At 32.1% G+C, this 15,331-nt stretch overlaps 1 protein-coding gene and 1 long non-coding RNA gene across 3 annotated transcripts; one reads left to right on the top strand and one right to left on the bottom strand.

Moving 5' to 3' along the window:
* The first annotated feature begins 1,829 nt into the window (after positions 1-1,829).
* LOC143083826 (uncharacterized) lies at positions 1,830-4,607 on the top strand. The gene is made up of 2 exons (XR_012980891.1): positions 1,830-2,006; positions 2,901-4,607. It is a non-coding gene; the product is annotated as an uncharacterized LOC143083826 (long non-coding RNA).
* Positions 4,608-5,300: 693 nt separating this feature from the next.
* On the bottom strand, positions 5,301-15,328 carry LOC143083825 (uncharacterized). Of its 2 annotated transcripts, none has more exons than XM_076260201.1 (3): positions 15,241-15,328; positions 9,380-9,583; positions 5,301-6,585 (listed from the first exon to the last, which is right to left on the bottom strand). In XM_076260201.1, exons 2-3 carry the CDS (start codon positions 9,530-9,532, stop codon positions 5,770-5,772), a joined length of 969 nt encoding a protein of 322 aa, XP_076116316.1. In that variant the 5' UTR covers positions 9,533-9,583; positions 15,241-15,328; the 3' UTR covers positions 5,301-5,769. The 2 variants fall into 2 exon arrangements, with proteins under 2 accessions (XP_076116316.1, XP_076116317.1); XM_076260202.1 differs by having other exon boundaries at positions 15,136-15,261.
* Positions 15,329-15,331: the final 3 nt, after the last annotated feature.

Consider the following 15,331-nt stretch of genomic DNA (forward strand, 5'->3'; position numbering starts at 1 on the left):
ACACAAGTACAACCAATCGTAGAGCGTTCTCCATTCCATGATGTTTAGATCGCAAAAATCACAACTATTATAACTCCTTAGAGAGGACAAATATTTTCCGGGTTTATCTACATGTAAACTACGATTATACTACTTTAATATATAGAGACTCCCTGTATTCTATCAGACCCTTTCTATGTTAGTATAGAAAGTCCCTGATTCTGTTGACTGTTTTCTTTGAAATGTTTACTATTTAAGGGGCCATACCATTTGCATATATATTAAAATAAGTCAAACATGCTCAACTTCATCTAAAACTACCTCGACCAAAAACTTTTACCTGAAGTGGGACAGACGGACGAGACGGACGGACGGACGACCGAACGCACGGATGCACAGACTAGAAAACATAGTGCCCATAATTGGGGCATAACAATTTATTGTTAAAAGGGAAAATAGTGATTTCGCAAAAATGAAAGTAAGGTAGAGATTAGAGGGAGGCAGGACCTTTTTCGGGGCGTCGGGATCGGGTGTTTTTAAGCTCGGGATCAGTGGCGGATGCAGGAATTTTCGAAAGGGGGGGGGTGCTAGCCCAGGGCAAAGGGGGGTGCAGGGGGGGTGCAAACATATGTCCCGATTCAAATGCATTGATCGGCCAAAATAAGGGGGGGTGCGGACCCCCGGAACCCCCCCTCTGGATCCGCCACTGGGGATAAGGATCATAAAGGGATTGATCCGGGAATATATTTTTCGATTTCGGAATATGAATTTCTTTAAAATCTGCATCTCGGGATTTCATGGTTTTAAGCACGGGATTTCGGGATCAGGACCCCTCCAATCGACAACCTCTCAAATTAGCCTTAGTCGGTATTAGTCATTTATACATGATTCAAATCCTACCATTGTCATGTTAATAAGGCTCTCAAAAAAAAAAGCACTGATGGATTGTCATAGAAGCATATTTTTTAGACTAATAATGGTCTATATATAAGCAGTTACATTTATTTCATGTTTGAAACGGTGCAAATTTTTAATTTGATTTGACTTTTACCAAAAGAAGCAATGTAGCAAAGGAGAAGAATAATTGTGGTCGTAGGCCAGAAACACGAATATAATTGAATTTAACAGAAAGGAAACAAATATCGGACTTTGAAAAAAGGGAGATACCTTTTATGTAATTCTCCATACATAATATCTTTAACAAAAATCATCCTACAACAGTTCACAAGCTTTATATGCCCGCGATTTCGCGGGTATGTTCTAGTAAATATAACAATACTTGAGATAAAAGAGAAAAAAGCTATTTCATTTATGTTTTTATAACACTTAATCTGTAACAAATTATTCAACCTATAAAAACATTTTTTCATACAATTTTATACCTAAATTTCAAAATGTTGGCATATGCTGAATGAACCACAATAGCGATAATTGCTCCTATTGTAGTTTAGTATTCAATGTATTATCTTTTTACAATATTGTCAGCCATCGGATTAAGTTGTAAAATAGAAAACCTATCTCTTTGGGTATTTGAAATAAAGAAACATTAAATGTACATTTAACATGTTTAAAACGAGAAATATACTATTTAAAACGAGAGTTCATATAAATATTCAATTTAAGATTAGAGTTCATATTATAAAGCACTTTGCAAATTATAGTAAAAGTTCTTATGTCACTTTTCTTCGGGTGTTCCCGTTATAAATATCTCAAATATATAAAGCTTACTTGCGTGAAAACAAAAATATGTGAAATACTGAATACTAAGGTAAATAGACTGAGTGCTCTATTTTTTAAATTAAAAATTGCATCTGTTTATCAATCCAGGCTTACTAAATCATGGGTGAACGTTTACTTGAAAATTTACTGACGACTTTAAAACTTTCAAGTTGATACAGGTTATTTTCTTAAAATGTTGTGACAAACATGACTAATAAATACAGGTGCGTTTTCTTTAATGAACTTTGACCTAGATGAATTATACATCGAAAATGTTGCAAACGTTGTTGTCCTATTTTAGATTCAAAGTAAGTAAATATAAATATTTATATTCATTTCTATGTTAATATATATTTTTAAAAGGAATTAACAAAGTGATAACATATAAAGTTATATGCATTATTTTATTCCAAGATTGTTTGACCCAAATACTGTTTGAATTAAGGAAGTCAATATAAATGTTGTTCACTTTAATGAATGAATTATATTAGCAATGAATGAATTAGTGATTTCTACAAACGTACATTAAAGTAAAGTGTGGACACACACTGATGACAAAGATGCTTTACATTGTTATGAGTGATGAACATATATTTGTCGTAAGCTTTATCTAGATACCGTCTCTTTAAATTCCATTACATGTGGTTACCAATATAATGAAGCTATAAAGTTTGTAGGTTTCTTTCAAACCCAGGAGAATATGCCTTTTCAATGTTAGTTGTCTTTCTTGTGGTTTTGGTCTTAATAAATCAATGAGTATTACGTACATTGCCCCCTAATTTTAAGATCCATATTATTCTTGCTAACTTGAATCGCAAATAGAAGTAAATGATTATTTGAAGTTTGATATAATCTAGTTTGTTTTATCTGGGAATAATACATGTATATAGATTCAACATCTATTAGTCACAGGTTTTATTTATAACAATTGTTATTTTATTTTATTTTATTCATAATTACAATCGTTCATATTTTTGTTTGTTTTATAAACAACACTTTTTATTTAAGGACACCTGCCAATGTTGAAAACTGTGTTCCCCTTTAGATGTTCTTTTGTTTACTTTCTCCAATGTATTTGGTTGTGGTTTATCCATCATATCCTTTTATTCATGTGATACTTGGCAAATGCAGTTTAAAACCACTCATACTTAACTTCTAAAAGCTATTGACATGTAACAAAGGCTCTTTTATTTCTTTTTCAGAATGAGGAAACAGACGGTTACAAATTTGTTTGTGGAATCTGTGATCTCCGCAATCTTCCCAAACCATCAGTGGTCTGGTGTTCAGAATGTTATGAACATCTTTGTAAAACTTGTGTGGATCACCACAATTTTTCTAGAGCAACAAAACACCACAAAACAATAACAAATGTGGAATATAACAAGTTATCTCCCTTTACAAAAAATATCAAACCATTTTGTGAAGAACATGAAGACAAGTACCAAATGTACTGCCAAAATCATGAAAGTCCTTGTTGTAGGAAATGTTTACTAAAAGATCATCGTAACTGTAAGGACATTCATCCATTGGAAAATATAGTGCAAAATGTCAAATCATCCAGCGCTTTCGAAAACCTTGAAAAAAGTTTGGAAGAAATGATGAAAAATATCACACAAATCCAGGAGAACAGACTAAGGTACTTGTTTTCAATACAGAAGTCAAAAGTAGATATAGAAAATGAAATTCAGCATATTAGACTTCAAATAAACAAACATCTAGATCAAGTGCAGAACAAGCTTATAATGCAGCTAAATACAGAGGAAAATAAGGTTGCGGAAGAGATAGAAACTTTCACTGAGTTACTGAAGGGAAAAGAAAAAGAAATTGGTGAACTTTTGACAAACGTTCAGCATATAAAAACATGTGCATCAGACCTTCAAGTGTTCTTAAGCATGAAACAAATAGAAAAGACAGTTGTTCCTTGTGAACAGTATATCCATAGTTTGTTCAAAGATAGAACCCTTGAACAAACTATCATTTCGTGCAGTATTAACAACAAAATTAAAAAAATAAGCACAAGAATACAAAGTTTTGGGAAAATTAAAATAAGTAAACAGGAATGTAATATTTCCCTGGTGAATGAAAGAGAAAAACAAGCACAAATCATGGTTGATGTGTCTATTGACAACTGCACTCTAAAGTTGATACAGAAAATGAATAATTTTGGTAGTAAGGTGACGGGATGTACAATATTACCCAGTGGAAAGAAGCTGTTTTGTAATTTTTCACCAGCTCGTCTCATATTGGTCAGCGTGGATGGATTAATTGAAAAAACAATTTCTCTGGAAACAACGAGTGCCTTTGATGTGACACCCCTTGACCAGGATACAGTAGCTGTGACATCCCCAGTAGATTCTTGTATTACAATAGTTGACCTTTGCAGACAGGATGCCATAAGAACTTTCAAAACACATGACAGCTGCTTTGGAATAACAATACATGATGGGCATTTAGTATTCTGTGCCTTAAATAAAGGATTGCAAAAGTTAGACTTACAAAACGACAATAAAATTACAAATGTTGTGACATTTGAATGTTCTGACGAATCATATGTAACATCATGGCATGACCAATTGTACTTAGCAGATGCTAAAATGAAAGCTGTAGTTTGTTTCAATGCCGAAGGAGAAGTAAAGTGGAAATTTGAATTGGAGGAAACAATTCTAGGAGGAATATCCGTCGATTGTCATGGCAATGTTATGGTTGCTAGTCGGAACACTGCTAATATTATCTTGATCTCTCCTAGCGAAGCTCGATATAAACACGTACTAGGCTGGGATGAAATACAAGACAGCCCTCAAGCTATTGATTATGATAAACACACAAAAAGTTTGCTCATTTCTTGCATAAGTGGATCAGCCTTTTTGTTTACTGTAAAAAAGAATAAATGTTCATAGCCAAGTCTACAATGTTCTTGCTTTTTATGCCACACCTAGGGACATTATGTTTTTCAGTCTGTGCATCCGTTCATGAGTCTGTCTGTCCCGCTTAGGGTTATAGTTTTTAATGAAGTGGAAATCCAATCAACTTGAAACTAAGAACACATGTTCCATAAAATATATGTCAATGATATGATCTTACTAGTTTTAATGCAAAATTAATAGTTTTGACCCAAATTTCATTGTCCTCTGAACATTGAAAATTGTGCGAGTGGGACATCTATGTAATATGGACAGAAGATAACATAATCCATTTTACTGCTACCTGGCTACATGTATGATGAGTTCGTGTTTTGTATGGTTTAGATGCTCCAAAATGTCTTTCTTTAACCTCCTTCACTAGAACTTCTAGAAGTCTAGGTCAGGGGTGGAATCAGGATTTTTTGAAAGGGGGTGCTCTACAGCCTTTGTAAGTCTTATGTGTTTTTTAATTTTGGTTCATTTATGTCATCTTTGTTAACAATGAATTCATCAGCAAAAAGCATGATCAACAGACAACAGGGTCCAAAGAGTCCTCTTTACTCGTGCTCTTCTACAATCTTATTAGCAATGTAGCCTGTACAGAACACTGGACATCAAGGCTGACCAGTGTACCAATGTATTCTGAGCAGGGTTTACAAAACAGCTCTAACAATAAAATATAAATGAACAATCAACAATATGTGTACTAAAATAAATTATTATTTGCATAAGATAACATATGAAAATATTGCACCAGTCACAAATATATCAAAAATATTGTGTTTATTACAAATTTGTAAGATTCCAACCATTCAATCAATTTGATGTATTATTATAAATTATCTCTATGTTTAAAGAATCTTAAAAATAAAAGATTCGATGGAAAACTGAATGTTTAATCATGTTGATATCATGTGGCTAGCTCAGAAAAATGTGTTCTAGATTTAAATTTGATTTCTAAACTTTTATATTATTCATATGAAAAGATGTCATGATACTATGGGAATAAAAAATTAAATGTAAAAATGTTTTCTTTTCAATTCCTAAAATCATATTAAATTTTCAATTTTTTCTGGAATAAAAGTCCATACAATTCATAGTTTCTTAGGCCAAATATACCTTTCAAAGTTAAAAGATTGAAAGATTGGAATCTTTAACATAATTACTTGACCTAGATATTACATTTTGTCCGTATTTTTCTCAATCTTCTAAGTCTATAAGGAATACCATAATCTGCCTCAGGTGTGTCTGCTACTAAGACATGTCCATTGTTGTTTCGACCAGACGGAGAATAGACTGAAGTGCTTAAATTTTTCAAAAGCCTGTTAGGTTTATTTTTCATATCTTTGTTTGTTTTCGAAGATTTTCTGTTCTTAATCAAAGTGAACACATTTGTTTCTGGTGAATCTTGGAGAGAAGTAAACAATCTTTTGACAGGTGATGGGATTTTGTTGACAGGTGTTCCATTGAAGTCATCACTTTCTGGCTGAATCCCATCCACCTCTGTAAGGTCATTTCGAATAATAGCCTTGACCCTTGGAATGATATTTGTCACAGGTGTATGAAAAGAAGTGTTTCTATGGTTACCAAGGTCAAAATTGTCATCTGAATTATCCTGATCCCCTGTCTGTTTAACCAAAAGATCATTTTCACTCAAAAGCTTTCTTTTCAACACAAAACTCTTTCTTTTACTTCTACTTTTCCTCTTTAAAGCTGTCTCAGCTCGATTTAAACATGGTGATTTTGTGTCCTGAGAAATATTAACATTTTCCTCTTCTTCTGAAAATGACAGATCTTCAACAATTGTTACTGGGGGTGTTTTCTCACCAAAGAATTTCAATGGTTCATATTTGTTGCTTGCACCTCCAGAAGGATTTCCATGGGAACCATGATGGCATGTACATTTTGAGCCTGATGTACTCCTACGTTTCCTTTGTTTCTTCACCTTTCTGGTTGATGCTTGGTTTCCACTGAATTGTGGAGATACCTGTAATATAGATTTATTTACTGTCAACTGAGTCCAGATAATCATGTCGTCTGCTGTGGGTGTTTTTAGATTTTGACTTTTTTTTTATCCCACATCGCAGGAAGGCGTCAAAGCAAAAAATTAAAATAGCATTCCTAAACATCATAATTATGTGGACTACTGTCAACTAAAATAAAGGGCTGCGCTTTAGCGCATGATACGTCCGTTGCTCTTTTAACTTGTCTTTTATGCTTTAAATGAATATATATGATCAACTAGAAATATATATACAAATCAAAAGGGATGTTACATATAGAATAATACATGGCAAAATCCGTATCGCATGCTGTATCACCACGAGAAACCAATATCAGTCCCGAGGGCCGAAGGTCCCGAGGGCTGATATTGGTCGAGTGGTGATACAGCATGCGATACGGATTTTGCCATGTATTATTCTGTTTATCATATATTTTCATAGAATCAGATTTATGGGATATCCATTTTTTTTGTTTTAAATCGTCTGAAATTATAAGTTAGCAAAGACCCAGTGGTGGACCTCAGCTGCTGTCTGCTCTATGGTCGAGTTGTTGTCTCTTTGACACATTCCCCATTACCATTCTCAATTCTATTATGATTTTCCTGTATTTTTCCAGCTTACTTGGTTTTTTTTTTTTATAGACATCCTTATTTGCTTAATATCCACATCGTAATGACCCCTATAATCTTATTACATTCTCAATATATGTTGAAGACCATGTATTAAAATGCATCCACTGACGATACTGTCCTATTATTTCAACTAAAATTAACATTTATCAAATAAATATAAGATGTAGAAATGTTAAAAGTTTTATTGTTTATTTGGCGATGATATCATTCATTTTAATTTGCTGAAGAGTTGGACAGCAAGACAAATAATTCTTGAAAAAATTGCTATCTACATGTATTCTAACCAAAAATTAAACCGCAAAAATTAACATTTGTGTTTAATCCATCAGGTAATGAAAACAAACTTCACCAAAATTATGACCAAATAAACAATAAAACTTCATATACATGTATTTTATATCTTATTGTGTCTTTTTTATATGTAAAAATCGATCGTAAAGTTACTGGGTAATAATTTTTGGAAATGATAGGACTTTTTTTTTTTAATCGGAACTCATAATTTTTGTTCCTATGCCAGGAAATACAGCAACTAAACGTCATATGTCAAACGTTGACGTCATTCGAATTGTGACGTCATGCCAGGTATGCGATACGGGTTTTGCCATGCGATACGGGGTATGCGATACGGGTTTAGCCATGCGATACGGGGTATGCGATACAGGGTAGTTGATAAAGACTGGAAAAAAGAACCTTTATTAGATATACAAAATTGCTGTATTTTGTACTAAACATATGATAAATTTATATATTCACCAAAGTTTCATAAAATCCCCCTTTTTAAAGTATAAAAATTTATTACTTAAGAAAACGTAAAATCTAAAATTTATAAAAATGGAAAGGGAGCTTATGTCAATAGATATAAACAATTTATCAAAGTTGCATAAAATTTTGTGAAAGTGTTAGTTATTGTCCCAAAATTGGAAAATCCCCCCTTTTTTAAGCATAAAAATTCATAACACGGAAATTTAAAATCTGAAATTTATAAAAATTGAAAGGGAGCTTACATCAATAGATATAAACAATTCACCAAAGTTTCATGGACATTGGTGAAAGCCTTTTTGAGTTATTGTCCGAAGTGTTGAAAATCCCCCCTTTTTTATGAATAAAGCCCCATAAATCCAAAACTTAAAATCTGAAATTAAAAAAAAACGAAAGGGAGCTTACGTCAATAGATATAAACAATTCACTTAAGTTTCATGGAAATTGGTGAAAGTGTTTTTGAGTTATTGTCCGAAGTGTGGACGACAGACGGACGGACGGACAGACGGACGGACGGACAGACGGACAACGGTATACCATAATACGTCCCGTCTAAAAGACGACGGGCGTATAAAAAGTGAAGGAAAAGATTTGGATTACATATTTTTTTCTTGTTATTGTTATTATTCACTGTAATAATATTATAGTGATTTTCATACACATCCCAGCAGTAAGGACCCTCACACTAATTATTTTGACTACAAAAAAAAAATGTAATTTCTAGTGTTTATTTGTAACTTACATAGTTAAGGGTTTTCACCTAGATTCAAATTGACATTTAATATTTTGGAGATAGTTGTCTCATTGGCAATCATACCACATCTTGCTATATGTATAAATAAAACATTACAATGAAATGCTACATGAAAAATGAAAGTAACATTTTATAAATTTGGTTACTCCAAAGGACATTCAAAATACTCCTCCAAACAAACACAAATATGTTGATGTAAGCAAAGAGTTCTAAATAATGCTTTTGGTGGGCAAGTCAAGGGACTTAATATTTTCAGTCATGGCTATGGCGATTCCAACGTAAAATGAGGGGAAGAAATGAAATTGTTATTTAATTTATCATTAATGTTTCCATAACCATGATAACATAATAGAGCAAGCTGATGACCTGAAATTTGGATTATTTTTTTTACTTAATTTGGCTATAAAATGATGAAATTTGGTCAGTTGATACTTGATGCATGTTTGGCCTCATCAGTTTTCAAAATGATGAGTCAGCTAGATTTTGGTGAGTCAAGGACTCATGGACCTGCCTTGGTGAAAACCTTGAAGCATTATAGATAATATTGCCTTCAACAATGAGCAAAAAAAGTACTCATCATATTGAGTATAATTGCTTAGCTATTACATGTATATTCTTACTGTAATTTATTACCCATGATAAATCCCCTACAGGGACTGATTTTGCTGTGAGTGGATGTCTAGAACAATAAACTGGTGAAGGGACATTACTCTGTATGTTTACTGGACTCTCTGTGAAGATCAGTGGAGCCTTGTTATTATGTAATGACTTTCTTCGCCTTGGCATACTGGGTGGCTAGACACAATCACTGCATATCTATTTCTGTTTGTAAAACTTCTGAAAATAAAACAAACTTCCTATTAAGTTTTAGTTATATGAATTGATTTTTAGCTTGATAGTGTTCTTTAAGAAAAATACTGCATGTAGAAATACACAAATGTTTGAATAACACATGAAAAGATTATGACTATTTATAAAGATAAACCGTTTTGTACTGAGTCAGATTTTTATTCGGTTGACAGTTTTGACTATTTTTTATCATCATGCAGACACAGTCTTTCTCATTAAATCATTTATTTCGTCAAAACTTGAACTTTATATTTAAAATGCTTAATGTAACAGGTCATTATATATAATTATAGATGGTCTGAGTTGATTTATTGATAGTTCGAGATATCTTTTTTTTTATTAGACAGGCCAAGCTGTATAAGGCCCACTTGTTTCACACCCTTCATCTACAGGAAAGGAAATATTCATTTTTATATGAAACCAATATCCACTTTTATGATTTAATGTAATGTGGCGTGTTAGTTTGTATGGAGAGCTCGGTCCTAGTGTCTCAACTTTAATGCACCTTTATGACCAAACAATTAAACCTATTTTAATGTATGGAAGTGAAATATGGGGAATGTTTTCAAGCACATCAGTGGCATGTAAGAAGAATATTGAATAATGATTATATTTTAGAAAAGGTTTATTCAAAAGACATATCTGAAAAGTCGCACACAAAATTCATGAAATATATTCTTGGGGTTAACAGAAAAGCAAGTACAAAATGTAATTTTGCTGTTATGTCTGAATTAGGAAGATTTCCTGTATATTTTTTATACGACCGCAAAAATTTTAATTTTTTGGTCGTATATTGCTATCACGTCCTGCGTCGTCGTCATCCTGCGTAGTCGTCGTCCGAATACTTTTAGTTTTCGCACTCTAACTTTAGTAAAAGTGAATAGAAATCAATGAAATTTTAAAACAAGGTTTATGACCACAAAAGGAAGGTTGGGATTGATTTTGGGAGTTTTGGTCCCAACATTTTAGGAATTAGGGGCCAAAAAGGGCCCAAATAAGCATTTTCTTGGTTTTCGCACTATAACTTTAGTTTAAGTGAATAGAAATCTATGAAATTTTGACACAAGGTTTATGACCACAAAAGGATGGTTGGGATTGATTTTGGGAGTTTTGGTTCCAACAGTTTAGGAATTCAGGGCCAAAAAAGGGCCCAAATAAGCATTATTCTTGGTTTTCGCACCATAACTTTAGTATAAGTAAATAGAAATCAATGAAATTTAAACACAAGGTTTATGACCACAAAAGGAAGGTTGGGATTGATTTTTGGAGTTGTGGTCACAACAGTTTATGAATTAGGGGCCAAAAAGGGGCCCAAATAAGCATTATTTTTGGTTTTTGCACCATAACTTTAGTATAAGTAAATAGAAATCTATGAAATTTAAACACAAGGTTTATGACCATAAAAGGAAGGTTGGGTTTGATTTTGAGAGTTTTGGTCCCAACAGTTTAGGAATAAGGGGCCCAAAATTGAACTTTGTGTGATTTCATCAAAAATTGAATAATTGGGGTTCTTTGATATGCCGAATCTAACTATGTATGTAGATTCTTAATTTTTGGTCCCGTTTTCAAATTGGTCTACATTAAGGTCCAAAGGGTCCAGAATTAAACATAGTTTGATTTTAACAAAAATTGAATCCTTGGGGTTCTTTGATATGATGAATTTAAAAATGTACTTAGATTTTTAATTATTGGCCTAGTTTTCAAGTTGGTCCAAATGGGGGTCCAAAATTAAACTTTGTTTGATTTCATCAAAAATTGAATAAATGGGTTCTTTGATATGCCAAATCTAACTGTGTACGTAGATTCTTAATTTTTGGTCCAGTTTTCAAATTGGTCTACATTAAGGTCCAAAGGGTCCAAAATTAAACTAAGTTTGATTTTAACAAAAATTAAATTATTGGGCTTATTTGATATGCTTTATCTAAACATGTACTTTAATTTTTGATTATGGGCCCAGTTTTCAAGTTGGTCCAAATCAGGATTCCATATCAAGTATTGTGCAATAGCATGAAATTTTCAATTGAACAGTATTGCACAATAGCAAGAAATATCTAATTGCACAATATTGTGCAATAGCAATTAATTTTCAATTGGAGTTATCTTTCTTTGTATAGAATAGTAGTTGATAATATATGTTGGAAATTTGCCAGACATGACTATGATGTCATTTACTATTTTTATTTGCCAATAACTTTATGTAAATAACTTCATTGGAAATTTGCCAATATAAAATGTTGCTGATGAAGCTTTTTTTCCTTATCTTATCTAAAATGTTTTTAGATAATGTATGTTGGACATTTGCCAGACATGACTATGATGTCATTTTCTATTTTTATTTGCCAATAACTTTATGTAAATAACTTCATTGGAAATTTGCCAATATAAAATGTTGCTGATGAAATTTTTTTTTCCTTATCTTATCTAAAATATTTTTAGCTTAAAAGTTGTGTCCATACTTGTTCTCATTTCAGATTTCATAAATAAAAAGAAAATTTCTTCAAACATTTTTTTGATAGGATTAATATTCAACAGCATAGTGAATTGCTCAAAGGCAAAAAAAATTTTAAGTTCATTAGACCACATTCATTCTGTGTCAGAAACCTATGCTGTGTCAACTATTTAATTTTAGATTTTAATAAGTTTGAAGAAGAAATCTTTAATTGATTTGTAAAATCTTGACATTTGTTTTGTGTAAAAAACCCATATAATGTCAAAAATTTGATCACAATCCAAATTCAGAGCTGTATCACGCTTAAATGTTTTGTCCATACCTGCCCCAACTGTTCAGGGATCGACCTCTGCGGTCGTATAAAGCTGCGCCCTGCGGAGCACCTGGTCGATTTTATTGGCAATGTTAAAATATGCTCATAGGTTAGAGAACACACAGGATGGCTTATTATATGATGCATATATATGTAATAAAAAGTTACATGCAAACAATATTACTACATGGTTTTCTAGTATTGACTATTTAATGAAAGAACTAGACTTACCAAACTTAAATGTAAGTGTTGGCTGTTTATGTACTATAGTTAAGAATAAATTATGTACAAGTTTTCATAATCATTGGAAAGAATTTAGAGAAAATACTGTTAATCAGGTAGAAGTAAACTCTTGACCTATTTTTCAATTAAACATTTTTTTGGTACAGAAGAAGAAGGATAATAAATAGCTGAGCGGTGTTAAGAGAAAGTTATATCTCTTGCACGCAAAAGACACTCTTGTTGATTTCGAAAAAGAGCAGGTTATTGCCGCTACAAGGCAGCACTCTCACCCGCAAAGTGGAAAAGGATTAATATAAGTTGCAATAATTTGTTTCTCAATCCACTATAAATAAATATGTTTAAATTAGTTTGTATGGATTCTAGTTCGTCAATGTATTTTTGTAAAGTAGCGTTAGTTACATAAAATCCATGCATATATATGGCACAGGGAGAACAAATCACAATGTAATCTGTTAAAAAAAAATAAAAAATTGATATTATGCCCATTCTGCATGTTCTGTATAAAAATGCTCAAATTCATAGATATTAAAGTTTTATTCGACTAGATAAGAGATCACCATTGATTTTAAATTTAGAGTGTCAATTCCCTGCTTGCTGCCATTTTGTCATCTCCTCTGTTTTGAGACTATGATATGTCTAAGGACCAAAACTATAGTAACCTGATGTAGTCGTAATTGAGTGTCGATATCTTGTCAATCATACAGATGTTTTATCCGACTAACTTGATATGGAAAATGTTATTATTTTTTAAATTACCATGGTCTGTCATTTTTAAACTGTTTATATTGGAATTAGTTAAAAAGTCATAGTTCATCATAAATAAGTGAATCGTGAAAATTGTTTTCGAAAATCTAATTTGTTCATTATGACATTCTAAAATTATGTGATTTAAATAAATTCGGACCTTCTCTGAATTGATCACCAGCATGGCTAAAGGTATTACCCCCAAAGGTATTGTGTGGTGACACGTCCAGGTATTCAAACGATTTCCTGTTGGACTTTCAAGTTCATGCATCGTTTCAAATCTGATGGTATTGAGGAGTGTACACGGCTGATAACTTGTAACTTTTCATTTTTAACTATCAGGTGTATAATATACATCTCTGTCTTGTGCATGTTGTGTGTCCTAAAGTGATATACTAGTCATTACTAAACTGATATGCTTGTTTATAAATAATATTTCTGGTGTAAAGAATATTATTTGTAAAAATCTAAATAATACCAAATAAATAAAAGATTTGAGTAAATAAAAATCTATTTAGGTACATATTTTTTCCAAGAGTTAATTTGGGAAAATGTAAGTATATACTCGTTGTCAATAGTAAAGGACAGATTGAAACATACCAGAAATATTGATTTACAAAATGTACCCACCTGTCCACCATTCGTTTATACGCCTGGATATAAAGTTACGGAACTATAGCGCAATTTAAAATATGTACATGTATACATAAGAAACATACATTTTGTGTAAATTGGGATAAAAGTTTTGTAAACAGACTACTACACTTATGCCAACAGTATGTACTCTTGAATATCGAGAGACTATTGTATACCAAAAGAAGAAGAAGAAGAAAACCAATTTGATTTATGATAGGTTGATATACATGATATATAACTTGCTTTGGTTCATCGAAGTTATTGACATAGTAAAATCACAGATTTATTTGTAATTAGATCGTTCTTGAATAAAGGAAGAAATTTGTCATCATCACAATTGTTCCGACATGCATGTAATATATATGCAATTGGACGTACACTAATTATCTCCAAGGGATGTGATATTTTCCAAGAAAACTATTTTAAAGTATCAAAGTTTCAAATCAATTTCGGGAATTTATTTTCTTTCTTTAGATTTCAATATAACAAAAATTTAAAGAATTATCTGTTTGTCCGGTTTTCAGGGTATTCTTGCCAGTTAAAACAGACTTACAATTACACTTAAAAATAGGGAAAGATGACATTAAGTATAAATTTTGTTGATGTTTTTCACACTTGAAAAGAATAGCTGTTCTTTATTTTTCGATTCCATTCCAAGAAGATCCTTAAATTTCCTGTCAATTTTTCAAACATCTTTTTTTTCAAATAGCTGAAGTATTTGTGCGTTGTGAGATTTTTGATGAGAACATTAATTCCTGAATATGTAAATAAAGAACACTTTGGGTGGACTAAATTATATAATTGCAATTGGTAATGATCTGTTTCAAATATTAAAGGTTACAGATTCTAATTTAGTCCGAGATTACTCTGACGTCCAACGGCTGTTTTGCCAGACAAGCTGGGGCCCTGGGACCAGACCAGCTTGTCTGGCAAAACAGCTGTTGGACATCAGAGTAATCTCGGACTAATTCTAATTTAAATATAAAAAGTACAATTTTTAGTTCATACATTCATATGGATCTGAATCGAAAAATGTAAGCAACCGTACCATAAATAGAAAGTCCTTGGTGATGACTTACAACTTGACTTTAAGTTTAATATAATTTTATCATGTTTATAAAAAAAAATCAACAAAACAAATTGTTTTATTTATACATATTAAGCTTTGTCTGTGTTTTGAAACTGTTTATATTGCTTCGTCCTCTGTAAAAAGCACTATCTGCTTCATAAGAACATTTTAACAGTATGCTTGATACTTGCATCACAAATACAAAACCAAAAACAAGTCAAGGCACATCCACATGTCTGTGTTTTGTCTGGTCGCCATATGTAAACAATACACATTTTGTTT

The sequence above is a fragment of the Mytilus galloprovincialis genome, chromosome 7, assembly GCF_965363235.1.
Source record: "Mytilus galloprovincialis chromosome 7, xbMytGall1.hap1.1, whole genome shotgun sequence".
NCBI lineage: Eukaryota > Metazoa > Mollusca > Bivalvia > Mytilida > Mytilidae > Mytilus > Mytilus galloprovincialis.